Source organism: Podarcis melisellensis (assembly GCF_964234715.1).
Source record: "Podarcis melisellensis genome assembly, chromosome: 16".
Lineage (NCBI taxonomy): Eukaryota > Metazoa > Chordata > Lepidosauria > Squamata > Lacertidae > Podarcis > Podarcis melisellensis.
Genome location: NC_138533.1, coordinates 26,618,616 through 26,646,131, shown reverse-complemented (window position 1 = coordinate 26,646,131; position 27,516 = coordinate 26,618,616). Strand labels below are relative to the sequence as shown.

Here is a 27,516-nt window from a genome sequence, read left to right as displayed (position 1 = left end):
CTGCAAAGGGAGTCGGTTTTTATGATATGGACAGAAGCTGTTTAGTGAACACCATAAAATTCTCTGTGAAAACCCACGCAGATAGCGAGTCTCAGACCAGCGGGTGCCATTTTAAACAGCACAAAAAGGTTAATTCAACTTAATTTTGAAGCTTCAAAGGCTTTCTGGAACTCCTTTTTTAAACGGTGTCATGTACATCCCTCCAGAATACTTTACCCAGAGTTTTCTGTATTTACATGGCAACAGTACCTGCAAGAGGAACACAACATCCGACCTAAAAGTGGCTGCCAAGACAATGATGTCTCTTTACAAAAAGAGAGTCACGTGGTCATCATATCTTCTGAGCTTTGAAGGTAGAGCAGCAATGAAACTTCAGACAGAGGGCATTTGTAAGCCCTACCCTTTTCCATGGGACGCGGGTGGCACTGTGGGTAAAAGCTTCAGCGCCTAGGACTTGCCGATCGTCAGGTCGGCGGTTCGAATCCCCGCGGCGGGGTGCGCTCCCGTCGTTCGGTCCCAGCGCCTGCCAACCTAGCAGTTCGAAAGCACCCCCGGGTGCAAGTAGATAAATAGGGACCGCTTACTAGCGGGAAGGTAAACGGCGTTCCGTGTGCTGCACTGGCTCGCCAGATGCAGCTTGTCACGCTGGCCACGTGACCCGGAAGTGTCTGCGGACAGCGCTGGCTCCCGGCCTATAGAGTGAGATGAGCGCACAACCCTAGAGTCTGTCAAGACTGGCCCGTACGGGCAGGGGTACCTTTACCTTCACCCTCTTCCATTATGATAAAACCATTCTGTTTTGGTCACAGAAGCTAGCCCATATGAAAGGCTTATAGGAAATATAAGGGCAGTTATGATGCTCAGCACCTGTTTCCAGGATACCTTCTCCTTTAGCACCCAGAAAAGAAACTGAGCATCATGCCTGGAACCCACAAGCAGTATCAAAATACACATAATGAAACAATGAAGACTGGAGGGGATGGGGAATGGGACGAAAGCTACATTTGGACTTACCGTTTGGTTATCTTCATACAGCTTCAAGTCATATCCACTCAGCTCCACACAGAAAATTATTGCTGTAACCCCCTCAAAACAGTGGATCCATTTTTTGCGCTCAGACCTCTGCCCGCCAACGTCCACCATTTTAAAAGTCAGCTCTTTGAAAGTAAACTTGTTTTCCACAATCCCTGTGGTCATGTCCCGAGAGCGCAGAATGTCTTCGACCGTCGGGATGTAATCTAATGCAGCAATCCTTTCTAGGTCATTCAAGTAGTAGGCAGCATTATCCTCTAGATGGTACTCGTTGGAGCGACAGAAACACTCCTGTACCCCGGGGTCAGCCCAGAGCCTCTTCATCACCCCAAGCAGCTCAGGCGTGATCTCCCCTTTGCTTTCCGCAGGGCCCGTCAGAGCAAAAAGCTGCACCGCATCGTAGGCGCGATCGGGATTGTGGAACTCGATTTTCAGAGTCGCCAGGGCGCGGATGATGCGAGTGAGGGAGTCGATGGCGTTGTAGATAATCAAAGGCTTGTACTCCTTGCAGGCCTCCAAGTTGAAGCCGCCGCTGTGGATGATTTTCATCTGCTTGACAATGGTGCTTTTGCCAGAGTTGCTGGTGCCAAGGAGTAAGAGCTTGATCTCGCGCCGCTGCCGCTGACTCTCAGAGCGCAGGTGGCGGTCAATTCTCCGGGACCGCCGCGCTGCCTCTTTCTCCTCAGAGCTTTGCCTACATCCCATGGTACAGCAGAGACTAGCAGAAGGAGATAGCTGTAGACTCTCTCTCTCTCTCTCTCTCTCTCTCTCTCTCTCTCTCTCTCTCTGCTTCCCAGAAATAACTGCAGCGATTCTTTTTATCTGGTGTATCTTCTAGGAGCAGGGTGAGAGTACTGTCCAATTTGTGATGCCCTCCAATAGACCAGGACCAAGTACTTCAGTCCCAGGAAGGTTGCAAAGTCATAACAGACAACCACAAACAAACAGTAGCTTCAGCAGAGCTCATTAGCACTCCCATTTTCTGAGGAAGCATTTGCACGTTCCTCTTATGGAAGGGAAGCTTTCCTTGCCCACAGAGTGGTCAAAATCTGCCCAGTGTCCCCTTTTGCTCTCCTGCATAGCTCTCCTGCACAAAGGCAAGGAGGAGGTGCCCTGGCTTCTGCCGCACTTCTAAGTTTCACTCGTAGTTTCCAGTTGCTGTAGCAATGCCATCAGGTGCAGTGAAAACTCCTGTCCAGTCTTGTGCTGCATTTATCCGGCTTCCCTTTCAGACGTGATTCTTTATGCTGGTCAAGTTTGGGTACGTGAAGCCACAGTCTCCCCCTGTTAAGACAGTGGGACAGAGGGGGAAACGTTAAATGAACTTCTTTAACTGGGGAACTTGAACATCTTATCCTCTCCCAAGCAAGCAACCCAAATAGCAGGAAATCTTGGAATGGAGCAAAAACACGGCTAGCTGAAGGCTGAGGAGCCCTGGAGATTGTGTGCTTGGCACAAAAGCAAACCTAATCCCTTTGTCATCCCAGCCTGATGTTTTTATTACCCAAACCCACATGAGCTGTTTACAAGCTCTTCTCATGAAGAAGACAACCCTCCTCTTCCTGCACAGCCCTGTCTTGACTAGTTTTTCCCAAAATGAAGGAAAGAAGAGGAAAAGGGAGACAGATCCACCATTTCCTTCCCTGCTGCCTCAGAGTCCAACACCCATTGAATGCACATGTGCAGGTACACACACACACACCACTGCTTTCCTCTCTCTCTCTCTTTTTGGTATTGAACTTGTTCTTTTGCAATTCATGGAGTGAATTTTTAAATCAAGATCTTAAAGCAAAGCTTTCCAAACGGATTTATCTGAAGTAATGAGCTCTCCTTCATTGGAGATTTTTAAACAGAGTTTGAATGGCCATCTGCCAGGGATTCTTTAACTGTGATTCCTGTATTGCAGGGGATTGGACCAGATGAACCCTGGGGTGCCTTCCAACTCTACAATTTTGTGAGTGCAGAAACTCTGTTGCCTTTAGAGCAGCCTTCCCAAACCTCATGCCCTAAAGATATTGTGGACTGCAACTCACATCAGCCCAGGAGGGAAGGAGGCTGTTTTAGAGGGTCTTTGTGGGCTCATCAAATACCCAAATAGATCCTCACTCCTCAGCTCAAACGAGAGGGAAGCCTTAGCATGTATGACGGCCTTTGTTGACATTTGCCCCTTGTTCTTCCTGCCTCAACCACCCTTGTTTCCCTTAAGCTTTCTTCCTCTACTCTTGATTAGGGATGGGAGAGAAATTAGATTCAGTCCACATTTAAAGGTAAACCCACTTAACTGGAACTTTCCAAAACAATATAAGGACTGCAACACAGACAGCCTTCAAAATTCACACTTCTGCGAATTTTGTAGTGCAGTTCTCCAGCCAAGTAATGTGTGCACAAAAATGCATCTGCTGGGTTAAAGTGTGCCCAAAAATGCAAATGTATGTGAAAATAGCATACAGTAATGCATTATATTTGGGAAACTGCTCTGCAAACATATGTCTCTTGGGCAAAATGCCATAGAAAAACGTGTCTCTTAAGAGAAGTTCACACTAAAACGCTGAAAAATTTCAGTGAGGACCTTTGTAAAATGATGTGGAAGTGTAGAGCAGTGTTTTTCAACCTTTTTTGGGCAAAGGCACACTTGTTTCATGAAAAAAATCACGAGGCACACCACCATTAGAAAATGTTAAAAAAATTAACTCTGTGCCTATATTGACTATATATAAAGTAATTCTCTTGAATAGGAATCAAATAAACACAAAGAAAGTATTTTATAATTACTTTATTATGAAATAGTAAGTAAACAGAAATATGAAAAATTATAAAATACTTTATTTTTAAATCTTTCGAATTTTTCAATTTTTCCCACGGCACACCAGGCAACATCTCGCGGCACACTAGTGTGCCGTGGAACAGTGGTTGAAAAACACTGGTGTAGAGAACTGAATTTAAAGTTGAGAAAAATGAGAAACTTAAATTGACAGATTTGCCCTTCAGCAATTCAGTAATCAGCCACTCCAATGATCTCATAATTAGCATGTGCATACCTGTTTTGTATCTGAAGTGCTCTGCTATTTCCTTATGTCTTCCCGTATATTATGACATTTCTTGCTGATTTCTCCCAACACACTTCAGCCTACAGTAAGTTAAGCTGTCCCTCCCTGTCAGAACCCCAGCAGGAACCAGTAGAACACATCCATTCTGACTCAACTTTCTAAATTGAGCAAAAAAGCCAGGATTCCTTTACAGCCTTCTCTAACCTGGTGTCCTTCGCATATTTTGGACTGCAACTACCAGAACAGACATAATTTTATTGTATGATGCTTAGAAACTTTGCTGATTAAATGGCATACATAAATAAAAATATATGATCTGATTTGAACATTTTAATCAATATCCTGGACACCTTAGCCTTTACTACCTTGTTGCTTCTGTCATATTAAGACCTCTTGACATTATTATTTTCTGTCTTTATAAAGGGGAGGGTTGAATCTCCAGCCCATGGGTCAATCTTCATCTGCCAGTAGTCCAATTTGACCCACGAGGCCATTTCCACTGTAACCATGGCCACCTGTCAGTCAACTGACATCACTGGGTGACATCAGCTGATGGGCAGGGTTCAATCCTGCTGGGTACCACCTCACCAAGGCGTTCCCTATAGGGAATGCTCTGGCAAAGCAGACCGCTGTGGAGAGCAGGATTGAAGCCTTCACTTATCTGCTGGTGAGCAGAGAGTTCAATCCTGCTAGGTGCCAATTTGCCAGTACAATCCCAACATGGAACCTTCCCTCCACACCACAGGTTAATTTTGACAGGACTGCCCATTCATCAGTCTCATGACATCAGGTGATTGGCAGGTGAACTGCCTGCAAAGTGGGGGGAGACAATCTTCTGGTCCACCAGGTCAAAAAAGCTTACTTTTTTTCTTATGTAGCCCAAAGCGGTTAACCATACAAGACTTTAAAATTTGCAATTTAAGAACCAAAAAGCAACTGTCAATGTCATTTTTGTTCTAAAACTTGCAGCAAGCAACTGCAAAAATAAATATTAAAAGCTTCAGAGGGGGGATAGGTTTTAGGTTCCTCGAATACTTATCTCAGTTTCAGTTTAAAATGAACTGAAGATCAGCTCTTCGGACAATAAGACCAAAGGCTCATCCATTCCAGCATTTGTTTTCACCATACACCAAAAAAACCTGGCCCTCCAGCATCAGAAACAGGAAGCTGAACTGAGTCTTTTCCTTCCTCTTGCAGAAGGACTCTTCTTACATTCTTCCTGAACTCTAATTTGGTTAGGCGTCTGCAGACATCATCCCTGGAGGAAGGCATGCTATGAAACAGAGTTGGCAGACTCCAGGTGTGTCAGATGGACACGTGTGTGTGTGTTCGTTTTACTAAAACCCCAAGATCTACCAATCAGTGCCAGGTGCATGAGAGAGATATTTAAAATTAAAGAACAGCGGGCCTTCTGAGCACATTCTGAACCAGGGGGTTTGTTTCCAGTAGCAGAGCTAGACTGAGCGCACACTGCTTTCACACAGAAGTCTACTCCTGGTCAGCTTTCTTCATTTCAGCAGCTTAATTCAGGTGGGAAAAGCAGCTATGCTGTTGCTATCATTAAAGAGCCAGACAGCCTATACAATTGACTGCAAATCGCACAGAGGTCTACCGGGAGAACCCAGCCCTCCTTATGCCCAACCCTTCTATAAGCCACAATGACTGTGCTCTGCCTCCACAGTCAGAGGCAGCAATGCTTCCAAATACTAGTTGCTGGAAACCACAGGAGGGGAGAGCGTGCTTGTGCTCGAATCCTGCTTGCTGGTTTCCCACAGGCATCTAGTTGGCTGCTGTGAGAACAGGGTGCTGGACTGGATGGGCCATTGGGCTAAGCCAGCAGGCTCTTCTGATAACACAGGGATAACTACTGACAACCTCAACAACCTCAGATATGCAGATGACACAACCTTGATGGCAGAAAGTGAGGAGGAATTAAAGAACTTTTATTGAGGGTGAAAGAGGAGAACGCAAAATATGGTCTGAAGCTCTACATCAAAAAAACAAAGATCATTGCCACTGGTCCCATCACCTCCTGGCAAATAGAAGGGGAAGAAATGGAGGCAGTGAGAGATTTTACTTTCTTGAGCTCCGTGATCACTGCAGATGGTGACAGCAGCCACAAAATTAAAAGACGCCTGCTTCTTGGAAGAAAAGCAATGACAAACCTAGACAGCATCTTAAAAAGTAGAGACATCACCTTGCCCACAAAGGTCCATATAGTAAAAGCTATGGTTTTCCCAGTAGTGATGTATGGAAGTGAGAGCTGGACCATCAAGAAGGCTGATCGCCGAAGAATTGTTGCTTTTGAATTATGGTGCTGGAGGAGACTCTTGAGAGTCCCATGGACTGCAAGAAGAACAAACCTCTCCATTCTGAAGGAAATCAGCCCTGAGTGCTCACTGGAAGGACAGATCCTGAAGCTGAGGCTCAAATACTTTGGCCACCTCATAAGAAGAGAAGACTCCCTGAAAAAGACCCTGATGTTGGGAAAGATGAAGGGCACAAGGAGAAGGGGACGGCAGAGGACAAGATGGTTGGATAGTGTTCTCGAAGCTACCAGCATGAGTTTGACCAAACTGCAGGAGGCAGTGGAAGACAGAAGTGCTGGCGTTCTCTGGTCCATGGGGTCACGAAGAGTCGGACACAACTAAACGACTAAACAACAACAACAAATACTGACACCTCTATGGAGGTACTTGGAGCAGTCCCTTCCCCCCAACCAATCTCAATTACAAAATGATTTTCCAGTTTACGTTGCACTTTCTGCATGGGCAACGGTTGCTGCCAGCTGATTAGCATATTGGTCCAAGTGCCATAGCCACCCTCCAGCATTTCCTTCCACAAACATGGTGCTTCCCTGTCTCTCCCCACAGACTCCTGCTCCTCCAGTCCTCGAGACACTCCTCCTCTTCCTCTTCTGCAGAGGAGGCAGTGAGGTCCAGGCAGCCACAGAGCCCAGATAACTGGATTAGATCAGAGCACTGCCTTTAATCTGTAGAAGCTGATCTGTCAACAGCACCAATTAGGAGCTTAATCCTTTCAATCCCATAGATAAATTGTACAGAATCTGCTCTAGAGCTGTTATACGCTACGCAGACTGGTAGCAGTTCATTGGCATTGAGTGGGTTGGTATACATGACCCTTCTGAAGACATCCGTTCCTGCAGGCGGTTTAAAACTTGGCAGATTAATTTTATCTGCCATCTGTTTGACTCCTGCTTATTTTGTTGATGCCGTGTCCTTTAACCCTGTTTTGATATTGATACTGGTTTTTAATTTTTGTTCTGTTAGCTGCCTTGGACATCTTCTGATGGAAAGGTGGGGCATAAATTAACTACAACGAAATGCCTTTTACTTAAGGAATTTATATCATATGTTACATGGAACATGGCTATAACAAATAGCTTGATGATCAAATATCAGCTACTTTATTTATTTGCATCATCATGCCACACAATAACACAAAGTTAAAATAAATAAAATAAGACAGAAGTTAAATAAAGTTCTGTAGGAAACTTACATTAAATCAGTAAAAAACCAAAATAAGCAAAATAATATATGGAAGACATAAAATCAAAAGCAACATAGATACAGCTAAAGCTGGGGTGGGGGGGGGGTGTCACTATAGCCTGAAAGTCAAAACACAGGTTTTAAAACTACGTAAATTGTCAAAAAGGCCTGGGTGAAGAGAAAGGTCTTCAACTGGTGCCAGGTAAACCTTTCTTAGAAGACTGTTTCTTAACCTAAATGGCCTTGACCCTGTATACCTGTATACCTGAAGGAGTGTCTCCACCCACATTGTTCAGCCCAGACACTAAGGTCCAGCTCTGAGGGCCTTTGGCGGTTCCCTCACTGCGAGAAGTGAAGCTACAGGCAACCAGGCAGAGGGCTTTCTCAGTAGTGGCGCCCGCCCTGTGGAACTCCCTCCCATCAGTTGTCAAGGAGATGAGTAATGATATAACCTTTAAAAGACATCTGAAGGCAGCCCTGTATAGAGAAGCCTTTTAATGTGTAATGTTTTATTATGTTTCTATATATGTAGGAAGCTGCCCAAAGTGGCTGGGGCAACCCAGTCAGATAGGTGGGGTACGAATAATAATAATAATAATAATAATAATAATAATAATAATAATAATATATTATTATTATTAACCAGCATGCCCCTCCGAAAAGGCCACCATCTCCCTGGTGGATGCAAGCAAGGACAGCAAAACATTTTAAGGCAGGCATGAGTTATGACTAGAAACCCACAGTGAAATTGAAGTTTTCAAGAACACAAACGAAAAGGGAGAAAGGGCAAAGAAACACAACAAAACCAGCTCCCATTCACAGGCTTATTCATCCGTTCACTCCCTTCAGACTTTTCTCCCAGACTCTCAGAATGCCTTACGTGGGATATGTTCTCTCTCTCTCTCTCTCTCTCTCTCTCTCTCTCTCTCTCTCTCTGGAAGTTCTGACAAGGCTCACAGCTGTCTGTCCACCTGTGGGGAGGGAACTGCATGAAGTGCCCTCAAGGCCACACATGGGAGCCAGGCTTGCATTGTAGAGCACAAACAATTCAAAATGGGACTCCTACGAAGGTGAAAAGGAACTGGAGGAAGCAAACAACTGTAAAGCATGTACCGCTTTAAAAATCTCCAAATAGGGATTATAACTGGAATATAAGTTATCTTCGCAAAGCAAATTGGCACCAGTGCACCACTTCACTTGGCACCTCAAATCTCAGTGGCGCCCTGTGCAGTGCCAAAATCGGGTGCCCCCCCCACCTTCCATTGGGTGTCATAGTTGCAGCACCCCAGAAGCTCCCCACCCAGTGCGACTGCACCAGTCACACACCCCTAGGTCCTCCTTTGGTCATCATGACTACACTCAAGGATAAGCACAGAAGAGTCTGCACAGAGATGAAACCCAAATTCTACATCAAGTGAATCCATTTGAGATTCCGTACTCAAAAGAAGTACGGAATCTCAAATGGATTCACTTATGCAAATCAGGACCAAAGTATGACGATACCTGCCACTCCCTGGAGCCTTTTGAAGACACTGCCTGCATGTTTTCAAACGCACCTATACAGCCATGAAGGACAGAAGCATCCTAAATATTCCTCTCTTAAATAAACCTCTGCATGCTGCAGCTCTTTAACAAGAATATGGCACTCCAATTGCTCTTATTGGGATGGTTTTCAAGGAGTACAGAACATTGCTTTGCTGATAAAACTGATATTATTCACACATTATCTCAAAAGCCAGGCGCACTTCTAGAAAAATAGCTCTGCATGTTATGGCCAGAGCAAGGTTCAGTCTAATCAGGGAAGCCATTTTCAGAGGCATCCTCTGTGCTCCAGCCAAAAGCCTGCTCACTTTGCAGCCTATCTACTCTGCAAATGCATTAATTCTTAGTGCTTCTGTAGTACATTATTGTGAATTTCCTGGGCAGCAAGTAATGTGATAACTAGAAATGCAGCCAAAAATAGGAGAAAAAGTGGGTTCCATTCTGCTCTTGAATAACAAGTCCCGGGAGAATCTCCATACCCTCTTGAGCTGTCATTTATTTAAGGTGTGGGCTTCAAAATTATATTCTCCAAAGAAGCTTCCTCACCATTTGGGTGGGAGAAATGGGAGTACACATGCTTTTTTTCCTTCCAGAGATGGAAAAGTGGTATAGGGGAAACAATAGGCAGCGGGGGGGGGGGGGACAACAGAGGGAGAAATCTTGCCACTCTTACTCATTTTTGTTTCGCTCGGTGTCCTAGTTCCTCTCTCAGCCTGAGTGATAGAACACCTGCAGTTGTGGGAGATGGGAGAAGGAAGTGCATCCAGGAAACTGGTAGATTAGATGGAAAGGGATAGAAAAAGGCAGAATGGCTGGATGACAAATGGGGTTTTGGGAGTGGCGAACAGCCACCCCAGAGCAAAGCTATGCCTGAGGTGACAGAAGCAGCCTCAACTTAATTGCATTTTATTGTTTTATGTAAGCTGCCTTGGAGATCGAAAGGAGGGACAGAAGCTAAGTAAATAAGCAGTTAAGCAGTCAAGGCTAAGCATGGGCTTTGATTTGGCTACGCAGGTTCAGTGCTTCTCTTTCTATATACAGTGGTACCTCAGGTTAAGTACTTACTGTATTTTTTGCTCTATAAGACTCCCTTTTTTCTCCTAAAAAGTAAGGGGAAATGTGTGTGCTTATGGAGCGAATGCAGGCTGCACAGCTATCCTAGAAGCCACAACAGCAAGAGGGATCGCTGCTTTCACTGCACAGCAATCCCTCTTGCTGTTCTGGCTTCTGAGATTCAGAGTATTTTTTTCTTGTTTTCCTCTTCCAAAAACTAGGTGTGTCTTATGATCTGGTGCGTCTTATAGAGCGGAAAATATGGTAGTTTGTTCCGGAGGTCCATTCTTAACCTGAAACTGTTCTTAACCTGAAGCACCACTTTAGCTAATGGGGCCTCCCACTGCCGCCGCACAATTTCTGTTCTCATCCTGAAGCAAAGTTCTTAACCCAAGGTAATATTTCTGGGTTAGCGGAGTCTGTAACCTGAAGCGTATGTAACCCAAGGTACCACTGTATACACTTGCTTTTTCGAGATGTTCCATCTTACACACAACTGCAAAGACAGGGTGGGGTATGTAGAAGTCACGCACTCACACGCCACTGGAAACCTTGTGGATAGGACTTTCATGGTACATCTGTTATTAGTCATCTGCCCACACCTTATGATGTATTTGGAACTCCTAAACAACCTTGGAAGCTAGGTTAAAGAACATTCTTCTATGGCATCTCAAGGTTCCCTAAATGCAGTTCCTGAACTATCTCGGATCGTTCTCGGATCACGGGACATATTCTATTCTGGCCCCATTCCTAAAAGTTATTTCTTGAAGCATGTCCACTGGATATTCTGAGCTCATTTGTATTTGACTCCCATTGTAAGTTGGTCCCCAATGTGCACCCCTTGATGTGAATCGAGAGCACAAGAGGCAGCGTCCTTGCCACAAGCCTTCCAGGGGAAACATCCATACAACATTGTCTTCACAATTATCAGATTTTCTGCCTGGATGCTGGTTTTTAAGTGCGCTCTCTCTCTCTGTTTTCACTCAATTCCTTGGCTGTCGCACCAGCCCACCACATGTTCTAGTTCCCCCACCTTTGAAGGTGCCAGATTGTTCTATTCGAAGCCTCTCAAATCCACCTCGCCCACTGCCATCCCTTGCTTTTCCAAATGGCACTTCCGTACACTAAAAACGGGAGTATGAATACAACAGACGGCCACTGTAAATAAGCCCGAGGGCCATATGAAATGGTTGAATGTATATGCTTCAGCAGAGGGTTCCCAGGCGACAACAGTGAATTAGTTACTGTATTTTTTGCTCTATAAGTCTCACTTTTTCCCTCCTAAAAAGTAAGGGGGAATGTGTGTGCGTCTTATGGAGCGAATGCAGGCTGCGCAGCTATCCCAGAAGCCAGAACAGCAAGAGGGATTGCTGCTTTCACTGCACAGCGATTCCTCTTGCTATTCTGGCTTCTGAGATTCAGAATATATTTTTTTTTCTTGTTTTCCTCCTCCAAAAACTAGGTGCGTCTTGTGGTCTGGTGCGTCTTATAGAGCAAAAAATACGGTACTTAAAGGTTTAGGGGCCAACCATGAATGGTGGTGAAATAAACTGGTGTTTTATTAATCATGCTTTACTGAAATTGGAGGAAAAGGAGTGCAGGCTGATTAAGCACCCTGTACAGCAGTCTTCTTCATCAATCTGGTGCCTTCCAGATATTTTGACTACAACTCCCATCAGCCCCAGCTGGTACATGCTGATGAGTATTTAGTCCGGAACAGCAGCAGGTTGATGAAGGCTGCTATACATCATTGCCTCAGCAGAAGCACCCAAAAAGCAAGAGGTGCTTCCAACACCTTTGTAGGTGGAGAGGCAAGGCCTAGTTGTCAGCTGTGGTTATAAGGAACATTTGGGGTAGTGTAGCAAAGCAGCAAGCCCTGTGTCCTCACTGATTACCTGCAAATCTGATAGGCATACCTCTACTCCCTCATCCAAGCTATTCGTAAAACTGCTGCAGAGTACAGGGGCTAGAACAGAGCTCTGGGGCACTCCACTTGAGATCTCCCTTGCAGATTGATGCTGAGCCATGAACATGCACATATTGTGTACAGTTGTTGAGGCAGCTGTGTTTCCACCCAATGGCAGTATCATCCTGCCCCCATTTTACCATATTGTTAACAAGGATATCACAGGAGGCTTCTGTCAACTGCTTTGCTGAAATCAAGACATAATATGTCCATGGCATTTCCACAATCCATGTGGTTATCAAATAGTAGTTATATAAAAAAGGTGAGATTGGTTTGGTATGATTTATTCTTGATGACCCCTGCTGACTCCTAGTAATCACTGTACATGCTAATTTTAACAGTGTGTACTAGAATTTTGCCAGGCATCATTTTCAAACTGGCATGGTCTGTAGTTTTCGAGAGCCGCTCTTTACCCCACCTTTTGAAGACAGGGACGACATTTGCCCATCTCCACTCTTCTGGCTCCTCATGCGTTCTCCGTGGATTCTTAACTATTTAAAAGTTTCAAACTGTGATCAGCATCTCTGCTCCTTCAACACCACAAGATGTAATTCATGGGTAGGCAAACTAAGGCCCGGGGGCAGGATCTGGCCCAGTCGTCTTCTAAATCCAGCATGTGGACAGTCCAGGAATCAGCATGTTTTTATATGAGTAGAATGTGTACTTTTATTTAAAATGCATCTCTGGGTTATTTGTGGGGCATAGGAATTCGTTCTCCCCCTTTTTTTTTTTCAAAATATAGTCCGGCCCCCCACAAGGTCTGAGGGACAGTGGACTGGCCCCCTGCTGAAAAAGTTTGCTGACCCCTGATTGTAATTCATAAGAGTTTCGAGAACTGAACTTGTTTGATAATGTAAGGGCATGCTGGATCAGGCCAATGGGTCATCTAACCCAGCATCGTGTTCTCACTGTGGCCAACCAGATGGATGCCTGTGGGAAACCCGCAAGCAGGATTTGAGCACAATCTAATTTAGCTAGGTGTTTTCTATCTCCCTACCTATTCTGGGCTGCAAGTCCTTCCTTAAGTTCTACTTCTCCCAGGTACTTAACAGTTCTGCCTTCTCTTTGCCTTTTGGTTTATAAATCTCCTGCAAGATGGTTTTCTCTGGATGCTCCTTTGCTCAGATTTGTGTAGCCCTCTTTAGCTTTTCCACTTAACTGGGAACCAAGCCCCCTCACGTTACCAGTTAGGGAGAGCCATAGTTCAGTGTAAGACTTATTTTACAAAGAGGCATCTGCCCACAGACAGACACCTAAATAGGGCAGTGCATAAATGAGCTGGAAATCCAAACAACAAAGAACCAACCATTAAAACAAACAGAACTGAGATGTCGGCCTGGTCAAACTCCCTTCCTTCCACTCTCTTTTAATGGAGAATCAGGGTAGACCCATTGCCATTTGACAGATTAAAGGGAGAGAGAAGGAAGCAGGGTTGTTTTATTTCCCTCTCCTCTCCCAGCTTTTAGCAAAGCATAAAGTATGATAAAAAAAATCAACAGAATTTTGTGTAACAAGCAAACATCAGTGAATAAAGACCTCTGCAATGGATGAAATCCTTTAAGCGATCTAACTTGGGCTGTAGTGGTATGAAAAGAATCGCAGAACTAGAAAATGCATCAAACAGGGCATGCACTGCTAAAGTATCCTGAGTATCCAGCGTCTGCTTAAAAATCTCCAACAATGGCGAGTCCACCACATTCTAAGGCAGCCTCTGTTCCACTGCTGACCAGCCCTGCCATTAGAAAGTTCTTCACTCACTGGTGCTTTGGGTAGCCAGCTTGTGAATAATCCCTATCCCTTGCCTACCGTCTTACAAAGCAAGCGCCCTACATGGGATGATGGATAGCTGGCCTTGTTCTCATGCTTAAAAATAGCGTTAACACCCAGACTGTGATAAAATGCCACCTGCTTCTCAAAGTAGGACGAAGAGGTGGAGCAAACCATCGAGTCTGGTAAACTTCTCCTTTGCAACGATAGCACACAAGGTCAGATCTCCCTACTCCACTCATTCCCCAAATGCTATTCTCACCCAAGTTTTATCTTTTCCAGAACTTATTGTAGCCAGCACAGTACAAATGGAACCCATCACAAGACTGACTTAAAATGCAGCAAACCACTTCTGCTTCAAATCACATTTGCACATCGTTGTTCACATCAGGACAGCTAGACATAGTTCCAAGTCGCCCACTATCCATCCACTCCAGTGGGCGGAGAGGGGACATTGGGTGTCTTCATATGGCTTAAGTTTTCAATTGCTGGTTTGGGAGGAAACACATCAAAACGCACTACAGTCGTACCTTGGTTCTTGAACAGAATGCATTCCAGGAGTCCGTTCAACTCCCAGAACCATTCAAAAACCAAGGTGTGGCTTCCGATTGGCTGTAGGAGCGCTGGACACCCGGCTTCCAAAAATCGTTCGAAAACCAGAACACTCACTTCCGGGTTTCGATCGTTCGGGAGCTGATTGGTTCGGGAGTCAAGGCGTTTGAGACCCAAGGCACGGTTGTATTCTCAAGAAACTCCAGGATAGATGTGGCTTGTGGCTAACATTGTTTTATTTTAATTTACTTTTTTATTAAAAGATTTTCAATTAATAACAAAGGTACATATAATGTTTCAACTCACAGTCCTTCCTATATGTCAGTTACATTTGGTGTGAGACATTGTTGTCATAGACATTGTGAGATTGGGGGGAAAGAGAAGGGGGAAGAATGATATTCCATTCTTTTGCATAGCGTATGTGCAGAGGTTTTGTGTCAGCGCCATGTGGATAGATCATTTATTTATTCATCCATTGTTGCAAAGAGAGAGATTGGAGAGCCCAGAGCATGGCTGGTTGCATTCGGTTGCTTGCAGTGAGTTTTGTCTCTGTGTGTGATGAGGGGGTGTTATTGGGTCAAATTAGCCATATTGATTCATTTGCTGTCAGGGGAGGGGTTGGTCATGTCTTGAGCTATAAATGTAATAAAGGGGAGTTGTGAATAACATTATGTGCAAACAGCATAATAAGTGGACATGCACTGGATGTAGAGTAAACTGGAGTGGGCTCCTTCGGGAGGAAGGGTGCGATATAAATTTAAGAAATAAATAAATACAGTCATACACTAGAGGCAGGAGTGGTGGTGACCTGAAGGGCTCCTTTTGCCGAGTGAGGCTGCAGGCTTCTGCAAGACTTTGCATGCTTTGACACGGGCCTAGTGAACATGGAGAAGCTTGAAATGATGGATGCTGTAATTGCTATATCAAATCGTAAACTGGAGCCAAGCTTAAACTATCCCAAACTAGTTTTGTTTTTGTTTAGTGTTGAGCCAAACGATAGCCAACAAATTAAGGTACTGTACTGCTTCAGATATGCTCAGCATTCTTCCACATGGCTCTGTGTCTACCACAATTCTTCCAGCCTGCTACATGATCCATGGAAGGGAGTAAGGATTGACACGGTTGCCATGTTGTTTGGGGCAATCCAATACGTGGGAAGGACATTATTAAACCAAGGGCTCTGGTGATCACCAGTTTTAAACTGCAATAACATTTCTCATTTCATTTCTAATTTGCACACTGCATCTGCCTTGCCTTGTCTGTTCATACATCTTTCCCCCTTGTTTTCATACAAGTGGGTGTGTTCTGCACCATTTCTCCCCATCTCTCAGTTTATTCATCTGTAACAAGGTACATTTTATCCCGTTTGCTCTCTCTCAGAAGATTTGCTCTGGAGTGAATCATTTCCATACTGCATGGCCACACAGCACTCTGCAGAGATTTGGTCAACATGAACGAGACTCTGCAAGCAGCCATTCCTGCTGCTGTTTTCAACGGTCAGAGGTTCCTCTGGGTTCTCTGCCTCTTACCATATTCTGTGTCCCAAATAACAGGAAGAAAAGTCTACCAGTGCAAGTGAACCACTGGAATGCACCACCCCCTTTCTTCTCTCCCCCCCCATTATTCCTACAAATATGGCCTGCAGGTATGAACTGCCACCATTACAATGTGCTGGACCGCTTTTGTACCTCATGTAAGCCTGAGACGATGGGTCACCCAACAATTCTGCCTGATAACTGTGAATCCCCATCTAGACCATGCTCAAATATTAATGCATGCCAAAATGGCTCTCTCGGGTGCAGCTGCAAATGTTCAACGTATTTCCTCCCCCACCTTCTTAAAGCTCTCCCTAGCAGCTTTCAGAATTCACGGCTTCTGCATAAGGTTGTGAGCTAGTTAATAAGTCTGTGAAAAGCAAATAAGAGTCTCAAACTGAATCTAGGCAGGTCAGCTGCATGAGTCGATAACTGTAAGAAAACCCAGGCTGTGCTGAATGTCATACCCCCAGCAGCCCTGACACCCTCTGCTCTGACACCATTTTGGGCCCTTCCTCCCATGGCATCACCAGCATGGGAGGCCAATGGAGGGCATTGCTTTCTGGCACCTGCTAGAATGGTAATGAGAGGCACCTGCACCACCCTCCCAGAAACTGGGGGTGGGGGGGGAGGGAAGCAGGTGTGAAAGGGTGGAACCAACCATGAAACCCCTCCCATGCCCCCCCCAAGCTTCAAGCACAGTGTAGCATCTCCAGGGCTGAGAAGGGGCCCCAGCATCTCAGAAGAAGCTCAACGTGGTTTGCACTTTAATGAGAAACTACCAAATTCACACCTATCAAACCAATATGCGACCCAAAACAAATGAATTATATTAGGGAAGCAGCTCACAGAAATGTGTGTATTAGCCAAAATTGCATACAAAATGTGTTTGCTTGGGGGGGAAATTACACAAAATGCTGGACTTTCATGAGGATTTTTATTTTTATTTAAATGCAAATTGCTGTAGAAATGTGGAGACCTGAGTTTAAGACTGGTGAAGTAAGAAAATTTAGAGCCCAGGAATTGACAAATCTTACAGCTGCACCCGAGTCCTATACTTCTGACAGCAGTACAACTTTGAGCGCATGGGCTTAAACAATATTTTTTTTTCTGCAAGTGTCTTTTACTTGGTCTAAATTTGGGGGTGGGGGCAGGGAAAAGGGAAGATGGCCTAATTTTGTGGAGGGGGGGCTACCGTAAAAGGGAGAGAATATCTTTGTGCCACATGCTTTGAAGGTTTCACGTGACACCTGGAGTGATGCTAGTATCCCAGACTGCGTCTGCAGTCCTGACCACACTCCCTCAAGAGTAATTCCCACTGGATTTAGTGGGGCACCTCCAAGTAACTGCATGCAGGATTAGGCTGCAAGGCACCCGGAGGAGATGATCATTTTAAGAGAACCAACCTTTGCACATAGCTATTGTGAGTTCCATAGTTCTTGGAATATGTCCAAGTGAGTACCTGGCTAGTTCCGCAGTGCTTCGAAAGAAAGAGGTGAGGTGAGGGCAGGCTCTGTTAATTAGTTACGTATACTGGGGCCGTGCCTCCATTTCTCCCTTCCCAGAAAGAAAGCCCGCTCTGATTTCAACCAACCTCCCTCTCAAGAAGCTGGAATAAAACCGAACCATCTCATTAGGATTAGATGTACCTCATGGGAAGGAAGAGCAGCAAACCAGGGGTTCATGCTGATCACCCCTCTTATGCTCAGCTCAGCTATAAATGGTATCAGAGCAATGATTACTCTCTTCGGACTGGCTCAGATGGAGAGCGGCAGCCACCCGAAGTGGCAGATTTGGGCCACCCTTAAATTACCGGCTTTTTGAAAACAGAACTGTAAAGGAGGGCACCGTTTGGATTTTCTGCCTCAGTTGCCAAGATGTCACTGGCAGGCTTGCTCTTATTCCCCATATTAGGCTTTATGAATCAGGGTGATGTAATCACTGCTGCATGCAATTCACATCAGCCAATTACTGCTTCTCCCAAAGCCTACAAATCTAATTTAGCTAGAATTATGTAAGAAAAACAAAACAAAAAGATGATGCTTAGGGCAGCTCCTAAAAAAGACAGCCCATCTTACACCCCATTCCCAAATATTCTTAGCAACTTATTTGCTGGCGTAGCATCACTGTAATGCCATCAGCAGCTTCATTTGCAAACTTGGACTTGCTCCCACGTCAGCAAGATTGCAAAGGCAGGCAACCTCTTCAGGCTGCTGCTGAAGGCGAGGGAACGCAACAGGCTCCTCCTCATGTGTGGCTTTCTATAGCTGTGTGAGGAACAATAAGTGGCCTGATCAAGTTAATCTCTGCTGGAAACATCAGTCACCCAGTTAAGCTGACCTGATGCCCCTCTGTGCCCTTCCATTCCACTGCAACAGACTTCAGCTGATACAAAAATCAGTTCAGTTATGCTTGGCCATATAACAGAGCACACTGGTACCTGGAAATTGAAGTGATGAGTAGGGAGGGGTGGAATAGTCAATTTTGCTTCCTCTCGGTTTCTCATTTTTCAGATCTTAACTTCAGTTCTCCATTATTCCAAATCAGTTTGTGGGGGGGAAATGGTTTTATTCATCTATATTTTAATGTGAATTTCTCCTGAAACACATTTTTACAAAGCAGTTTCCCCAATATAATACAGTTGTGTTATTTTCACCAGTACATTCATTTTTTCACACAGTTCGCTCCAGTGTATGCATTTTTGTTAACACACTGCTTAGCTGGAGAACTGCATTGCAAAATTCAGTTCATGCGTCGTTTCAGAAAGTGCAAATTAGGTAGGTTCGACCTGAAATTGAATTTCTCCCCCTATCACAAAGTGCCTTCTCTGGATCCTCTACAAGAATTGATCCCTTGCCAGATTACAGGTGGAAAGTCTTTGGGAAGAGGTTACAAGTGACTCAAAAGGTGTTTTTGTTCCATTTAGTAGTGACATTTTTACCAGGCTAGTCTCGGAATCAATGGCTAAAGTCCAAGAAGTTTATTTAGCATCCCTCCACCCGTACCCTGTGCAATAAGCAGCAGACCCCATCACCTCTTATACTGCTTTTGAAAATCTTCTCAGCTGAGTCTTTTCTATTTGGAAAAAATGGAAGCTTTGACACAATCCTTCCCTACAACACCATGTTCAGCTTTTTGCGCACCACAGAACTTGTTGGGAGCTCCAAGATTCTAGAGATTCTTCTCCACCACAGGGCAGCAGGAGATAGGCACAAGAACAGCCAGTTTCCAGAATAAAGTCTCTCTTCCCACCATCACCAGTGGCAGAATCACTGCCTTCCTGCCACTCCTCACTTGCTGTTTTATGGAACCAATGAGATAACCTCCAACTTCTGGAATGAACAACCATTTGCTAGACTGACAGGTCAACCCCAGAACAACTTGATCCACAGGAGAGGCTTATTCACAGGAAGACCAGAACACTGCTGGATGCCCGGCTGTACATAGAGAGCCTGGTCAAGTAGGGGCATCTAAACACATCCTTGTTCGTACTAAAATGCATGTGTTGTGCTCACAAAACTCCACCTTCCTGAACTCCTTCGCCATAAGGGATTTCTTCTCAGTGGTTCCTAAGCAATGCCATGTCAACACAGGCCATCACAGGCTTTATCTGATCCTAGCCTTTCAGAGTTGTACCTCGGCAAGTTCTTAGGCTATTTGACCTTCTAGTTACTATGGAGAAGTCCAGCCCAGCTGACTAAAACCCAAGTGAAGGTGCGAGAGATTAGCAAAGCACAGCTCCCTCATGGAAAGGTGGCTGGATCTTCAGCATGGTTCCACTCAAGAATGGGTTGGTAACCTTTGGCCTGGAATAGTAAACAATACTTTGAATACAACATGTTTTCTGTTATTCATTATGCTTCTACAATCTGAACTGTTACTGGAAGAAAATGCTGAATCTTTGTATGCTGGGAAATATTCTAGGTCTGTTATCCACCCTGCAGAAAAGGATGATCCTGTGCACGCTAGCCTCTGTTAATACTATAAAGGTAAAGGTAAAGGTACCCCTGCCCGTACGGGCCAGTCTTGACAGACTCTGGGGTTGTGCGCCCATCTCACTTAAGAGGCCAGGGGCCAGCGCTGTCCGGAGACACTTCCGGGTCACATGGCCAGTGTGACATCGCTGCTCTGGCGAGCCAGAGCTGCACACGGAAACGCCGTTTACCTTCCCGCTGGTAAGCGGTCCCTATTTATCTACTTGCACCCGGAGGTGCTTTCGAACTGCTAGGTTGGCAGGCGCTGGGACCGAGCAGCAGGAGCGCACCCCGCAGCAGGGATTCGAACCGCCGACCTTTCGATCAGCAAGTCCTAGGCGCTGAGGCTTTAACCCACAGCGCCACCTGTGTCCCAATACTGTGTTAATACTATACGGCAGCACAAATTCAGTGACTCTGGGTATGGATCCCTCAAGAGACATCAGGTGCATGCTTTGGGCTGGAAAATTAATCAATATGAATTCCTTTCGAGATTCTACAAGAGAGAAAGGTCACTTGAGCAGAAGCAACTCATTCCACCGCAGCTTTTAAAACCGATTTTAGGGGATCAGGGGAGAAACAAGCTAAGACTGCAAACACTGCCACTGGCCATTGTCAGGAGAGAGAATACATTTAATTAAGACCCTTTAGGGCGTTTGATGACACATATTCAGTTATCTCACACAAAGAATTTAAGGAGGGGAGGGGGGAAGTTCAGGAAACTAGAGCAATTTCTCAATTATAAGGTAACTTCAATATGAAATTGAGAAAATTGTATTTATCTATGATTGATGGATTAAGTAGCCAACATGTCAATCAAAAAGGACATGAGCAAAGAATCATGCATCAGGCAATTCCTGTTGTACGTTGCTTAACCACCATATATATATTTGGTGTACCAAACAGTAAACTTACTCCTATATTACTCCTGAAAAGCTGAACAAAATCCTTTACTGAACTGTCACTTTTAGATTCTGGAAATGACATACCATTTCTAACTTTCTGGTTGGAGTTGCCCTTTTGTTCAAGTCTCTTCAACCCAAGTGGTGGGAATAATGGGGAAAGTGTTAACATTTGAAGCATCAAGTCATTTTGAACTCTCTTGATTTCAAGGGGCAACTAAACTGTTCATACAAAAGCTTTTGGTTGCTGTGAAAAGTGCATGGGCTCATCTTTGGAAAGCTGCATTCATGCCAATTAAAGATCTGGACATGTTGACTGATTGCGGAAATGTTTCTGTGGAACTGGATGAAAACATTCCCCTTTTATTGAAATATTCATTGTAATATATGGTTGAAAAGTTATATGGGAATATTTAATCTGAGAAATTTAAAGCAAACTCACTGTGTGCAGGACTGAAGCCTCTTAGCCTATTTCAACACCACTTTACAGCCTTAAACCTTCCATTTACCCAGAATATAAAGGTTTAACCACTTAAAGTCGAATGCTACAGTCTGAGCCAATGGACTTTTAGTCAGAGTTAAATTCAACTGGGCCTACTCCCAGTTCAAGAAGGACACTGACAAACTGGAACGTGTCCAGAGGAGGGCAACCAAAATGGTCAAAGGCCTGGAAACGATGCCTTATGAGGAACGGCTAAGGGAGCTGGGCATGTTTAGCCTGGAGAAGAGGAGGTTAAGGGGTGATATGATAGCCATGTTCAAATATATAAAAGGATGTCACATAGAGGAGGGAGAAAGGTTGTTTTCTGCTGCTCCAGAGAAGCAGACACGGAGCAATGGATCCAAACTACAAGAAAGAAGATTCCACCTAAACATTAGGAAGAACTTCCTGACAGTAAGAGCTGTTCAACAGTGGAATTTGCTGCCAAGGAGTGTGGTGGAGTCTCCTTTGGAGGTCTTTAAGCAGAGGCTTGACAACCATATGTCAGGAGTGCTCTGATGGTGTTTCCTGCTTGGCAGGGGGTTGGACTCGATGGCCCTTGTGGTCTCTTCCAACTCTATGATTCTAGGCAAGTGTACATAAGATTGCAGACTTAGGTTGCAGTCCTATGCCCACTTACCTGTGAGTAAGCCCAATAGACCTACATGGCTTATTATTATTATGGGGCTTACTTCTGAGTAGTTACTACTTCTGAGTAGTTATGTATGGGCTTGTACTGTTTGCCTCTTTGCTCAACGAATCTGACAGCAGAAGAGTGCCAAGGACTTGAACAGAGGTTATTTTATTTAGCTTTATAGAAACTGACTTTCAACTACCTGGATCTCTCAATGGTTACCTGAGGCATGGAATGTGAGCTGCACATGCAGCAGGAGGAAATCAGCCCTTATTTTTCTGGAGTCCCTTGCCCTGTGGTAGATAGCAGAGGACACCCAGTTGCACTTGAAGCAGCATGATTTTGTGACCGTCAATACTGTGAAATGAGGCCACATATTCTACAAGAACGAAAACATTTAAAAAGTCTATCTTACGGCTTGGAAATCAGCACCAGTGATATCAGTGGATTTTGTCAGTGAGCCAATGACGTCTCTAAAAGCCTCCTGTGAAGTTGTTCAGCACTGCCAGCCTGTCTATATCAAGATTGGTGACAAAAACCTTCCACTGCCTGGATCAAGCTTTGTTTCCTGGAAGACGCTAATTCTCCTCGGAGCAAAGAAGCTTCTTCGATATGGGAAAGCAAGCCAGTCAAAAAGGGCTAATAAGATTATGGCAAAATGAGGAGACACTGCATTGTTGCCCTGCTGATTAACACACTTGAATGTGTAAGTGGTACATTATTAACCTCCCAATGCCAGCTCAGTCACTCTTTAAACCATGTATCTAACTGGTATATAAATGGACTGTGTCCACAGAGGAAGAAATTGCAGCGGACACCAATATTTCCCACACCTGGTACACTTCCTGAAATGAGGAGGGCAAAGTCCCATCCTGTACTTGTGTCTAGAGCTTTATTTATTTATTCTACCTGGCCAGCCAATCAAAGCTAACATAATGCATGCATAACTGAGGCACTGTTAGTAGGTGGCTCCCTAGACCAGATGGCTAGGAGGTTGCCTGCTCTTGATGGGGTGACACTCCCTCTGCAGCAGCGGGTATGCAGCTTGGGGGTGTTTCTGGTCCATTACTGTCACTTGAGGCTCAGGTGACCTCGGCGGCAAAGGCCTTCCATCAGCTCTAGCTGGTGGCCCAGCTGCATCCCTATCTGGACAGGGATAGCCCAACTTCTGTTGTCTAGGCTCTGTTAACCTCTAAGTTAGATTACTGCAGTGTGTTACCCTTTTAGGAGGGGTATTGTTTTTGTTTGTCATTGCATTATGTATTTTTGTGTTTTTACATTGTAAACTACCCTGTGATTCTTTGATGAAGGGCAATATAGAAATGTATTAAATAAATAAATGTAAACATAACTAAAAAAAAAGTGCCACCATACCCAATTATTTCAGACCTGAAGCACCTCTGGACCAATTATTTTTCGATTTTTGGAAGGGAGGGTACCATGGAAGGAGGGTACCCTACTCCTGGAAGGCCAAAAGACAGATGCCTTCACCATTAGAGGCCAGCCTTAAACCGCTTGACTTATGTCAACTACCCGAAGATGAACATCACAGAACACCAAAAACAGGTCTTCTCTTGCAAAATTCTTCATGTCCTATGCAATGATTTGCTTGTTTTTGGAGGGCTTCTCTAAAATGATCTGATGTGCAAGCAGATAGACTTACTGAGGCAGTAAGTCAGCAGGAGAAGAGAATCCTACATCTGAGACCATCTTGCCAAGAAGGCCCCTCTCATCCTTTCCTGTCTACTCAGCCCAGGTGCTGGCCCTTCCCTGAGAACCACACCCCCCTCCCATGCCACCTCTCTGGGCCTCTGCTCTCAAAGTGTCCTCCATCCAAGGGCAGGACTCCTTCCATTTTCAGTGGACCAGTTCCCAACCCAATCAGGCGACAGCCATGCCGGTGGCATACAATCTCCTGCCACAGCAAGTCTGAATCCCATCCAGCCGCAAGCACCAACTGGAGAGGGGATGGAGACAGACCCCAGCCAGCACACGGCAGGCGAGAAGAATCATGCATCCCTAAGCCCAGTCAAGCACCACCTGCCCAAAACGTCAAAAGGTGTGTCAGCTTCGGTGATGTGAAATCCACAACCCTCACGTCGCTGGGCCCCGCTGGCCTGATCCGCTTCCATGCTTTGCAGCAAAATCGATCCAGACAGTCCCCCGGAGGGTGTGGCGACCCGCCTCTGGTGCCCGGCCCAAGAGGAGGATGCAGGCATGTCTCTCTCCCTGGCACCCAAGCAAACGATCCTCGTGGAGAGGGCGTGGGGGGTGCTCAATGGCACAGCATGAAATCGGGAGGTCAAGCGCTGTCTGGCGCACGCAGGGCGGGAGGACGCGCGCAAACTGAGCAGCAGCAGCAGCGGGGACCAGCCCGGTCGCCAGGGAGGCTTCCCCGCTCAGGTGCAACCGCGGGCGCCTTCCTCCCGCAAAAGGCCTCCCGCCCGCAAATCGCCTGCCCGAGAGGAGCTGTCCATCCCGCTTGCGCGAAGGCCGAGCCTGCCCGGGAAAGCGGGCAGCCGACGTCTTGCCTTCCTGCCCAAGGCGCCCCCTTCCCCGCCCTGCCGGGCTGCGGAGGCCGAGCCTCGCGGGAGGCGTTGGCGTCGCTTTGGCCACGCGGAAGCCAAGAGCCCGGCGGTAGCCTAGCCCACCCCCACCCCGGCTCCGGCGCAAAGGGCATCTCTGGCGGGGATCCCCGTCCCCAGCAGCCGGGCCGTCCAGCCCTCGCCGCGGCTTCGCCCTGACCTAGTTCCCCGGCGGGAGCGCGGCCAAGCAGCACCTACCTCTTCACAGGCGCCAGAGGCGGGGCAGGCAGCCGCCTCCTTCTCCGCGGCTGCTGCTGCTGCTGCCGCCGCCGCCGGGCTTCGTCAGCGCCAGGGCTCCCATCCTCCCCGCGGGACGGGCACCGGCGCGGGATGCGTGCCTCGCCTTCGTCTGGCTGCTGCTGCTGCTGCTGCTACCACCGGTGCCGCAGGAGGAGCTGGAGCAGGCGCGGGGCGGGCCGGGCGCTGGGGCTGCTCGGTGGCTCCCCGCAGCCGCGCGCCACAGCACACCACGCTCGGGAGCCTCGGGCGCAGGAGGGGCTGGCGCGCCGCAGAGGCTCCGCGCGCCCCGATTGGCCGGCCGACGCCCGGATTGGCGCGCGCCCTCGCCAATGGCGGAGCGCGCCGGCGCCGGCGCCGCCGTGCGCGCAGGAGACTCGCGCGCCCAGGCAGCGGGGCTGCCACGTGGGGGCCCGGCGAGGCTGGACGGGGCCCGCTCGCTCAAAGGCCCCCGAGCACGGCACGCTTCTCCCAGCCGCCAAGCCCCCCCCCCCAGCGGCCCCGCCCGCCTCCATGGGTCTCCCCCTTGGCCCTAAGGGGCACCTCGCCCGGGTCATAGGCGCCAAGCAACCCCGCCGCGACTGGGTGCAATGGCTCGGTTGGCCTCCCTGACTTCCCTGGGGTGGGATCGGGGCGCAGTTTCCTGGGAGCCTGGCTTCCCTGGGGCAGCTGACCGCAGAGTCCCCATCGTGGAAGCTTGACCTCGAGGACAAGATGAGCAGAGCAGCAACTGCCCGTCAGGGCAAAGGGCTCCTTTGCAGATTGTCCTTAATCCCTGTGTCTAACCCAGTTTTGTAGCCAGATGGCTTACTGGCGAGGTATGACTTCTTAGGGATCCTCTTTAACCTACAACCAGTAAGCCCATTCTGGCACCATGCCCCCAATGCCCTCAGCTCAACCTGTGCAATGGTTGCCCTATTTCCCCCTAACAACAGTCCTGTAAGGTAGGTTGGACTGAGAATAGTAGTGGCCAAGGGGTATAAGATGCAACAAGAGAGATTTCCCAATTTTGGGGGTTGTTTCAGGGGAATTTTTTTCAGTCTGCTGGATCCATATCTTCCTGGTTCTTGGGGTACACTTCTTCTTGTTGTTGTTTATTAAATTTGTTTCCTGCCCCTTCATCCAAAATTCACAACATATAAAAACAACACGAGAACACAAAATCCATAATAAAAAACGAACAAGACGCTTTTGCTTTGATTCTAAAACTAAAGGTGGAAGTCAAGGTGGGATGCTCTGCCAGTGAGCCATGGAGTCTGTCTAAAAGTGACGTCTTAAAAACTCATCTAGTGCTGCCGATTACCAGCATAAACTTGCTCTTGCAACCCTACCCTTCAACCACTTTGATGAAATTTTAATGACAAGCTAATGTTAGGCTTATTAATGCTTATCCCAAAGGATTTAGAAGCTTCAGTTGAAAACGAGCAGCCAACTGAAACCTAGTTGAGGCAACAGTGCAAAATCAGGTTCGTAGAGCGTTAAATGATGCATGCCTTGGTGTATAAACCAGCAGCTTATGCCTCTGGGTTGCTGAGAAAATGGAAATTTAAAAATCCAAGATGGCTGCCACAATCACTGTGCCTTAATTATAAATGAAACATAGGCACCATATTGTAATTGGAACGACAATGAAATGTTTAGGAGTACGGAAATATTGTCTGATATTACTTTGGAATAACTCTTTACAGCTGCCAGTTGTTTATGTATTGACATGTTAAGTATTTCAATGGAAGATGGGCCAAGCAAACTTCTCGTAAAGGTAAAGGTAAAGGGGACCCCTGACCATTAGGTCCAGTCGTGGCCAACTCTGGGGTTGCAGCACTCATCTCGCTTTATTGGCCAAGGGAGCTGGCGTACAGCTTCCAGGTCATGTGGCCAGCATGAGGCCAATTCTGGTGGGTGCACTGTGGTTGCCTCAGAGCACCCAGTCCGGGAAGGATAATGCCCAACATGCAAAAATGCCAGAAAAACAGCATTCCTGCAAATCGTACCACAGCCCACCCATCAGGGACTGCAATGGCAACAATGGCCGCATAGGAAAGCAGCCAAGAAACTCACTAAAATTGGGAAATCAGCTCCCAAGGCCATGACACCAAAATGACTCCATTCCATCAGTAGTCAGCTAGTAAGGAAAAGTTTCCGCCTGCTGGGCAATCACAAGTGTGACTGAGCTGGAGGGGCTTCTCTACAGTTGGACCATGTTTAAGGAATGCTCTACTCTCTGAGGGGCAATTGATCGTATTTTCTTTTTGGTGCCTCTGTTTACGCACACATTCTCTGAACTGGGAGAATTAGTGTTGGTGGAAAACAATGCATTTTGGGAGCACAACCCCCCTAAGTTCACATAAACACTGGTGGGATCTGATGGCAGGACATTCACAGCAGACAAAAAGAAGCGCATCATCACGCAATTTAAGCTATGGAATTTTGCTATCACAAGACATGGTGATGTCCATAAGACTGAACAGCTTTAAAAGGGAGTTAGAAAAAATCATTGAGGATAAAGGCCATGGCTGTAAGCTGCCTCCTGGTTCAGAGGCAGCACGTCCCCAAACACCAGGCTCTGGATAGCAGCAGAAGAAAAGGGGCTGTGGCACCCTGTCCCCACTGGGGGATCAGGATGGGAAGTGGGATGGTGGTCTGGATCAGCCCCCTTTCAGTATGATCCAGCAGCAGCCAGGCTCTTCTTAGGTTAGTTCA

General features: G+C 46.4%; 2 protein-coding genes across 5 annotated transcripts in view; one reads left to right on the top strand and one right to left on the bottom strand.

Annotated features, from left to right (window-relative positions):
- GNAZ (G protein subunit alpha z) overlaps window positions 1–25,021 on the bottom strand; it is a 44,504-nt gene extending 19,483 nt beyond the window's left edge. Inside the window, exons 1-2 of the mRNA XM_081893425.1 lie at window positions 24,778–25,021; window positions 1,015–2,316 (exon numbers count right to left, since the gene is read on the bottom strand). Of these exons, the coding sequence (XP_081749551.1) occupies window positions 1,015–1,737 (723 nt within the window). The 5' untranslated portion in view covers window positions 1,738–2,316; window positions 24,778–25,021. The remainder of the gene's footprint in view (window positions 1–1,014; window positions 2,317–24,777) is intronic.
- The window catches only part of RSPH14 (radial spoke head 14 homolog), a 64,227-nt gene that overhangs the window by 27,966 nt on the left and 8,745 nt on the right, over window positions 1–27,516 (top strand). The window lies entirely within an intron of this gene.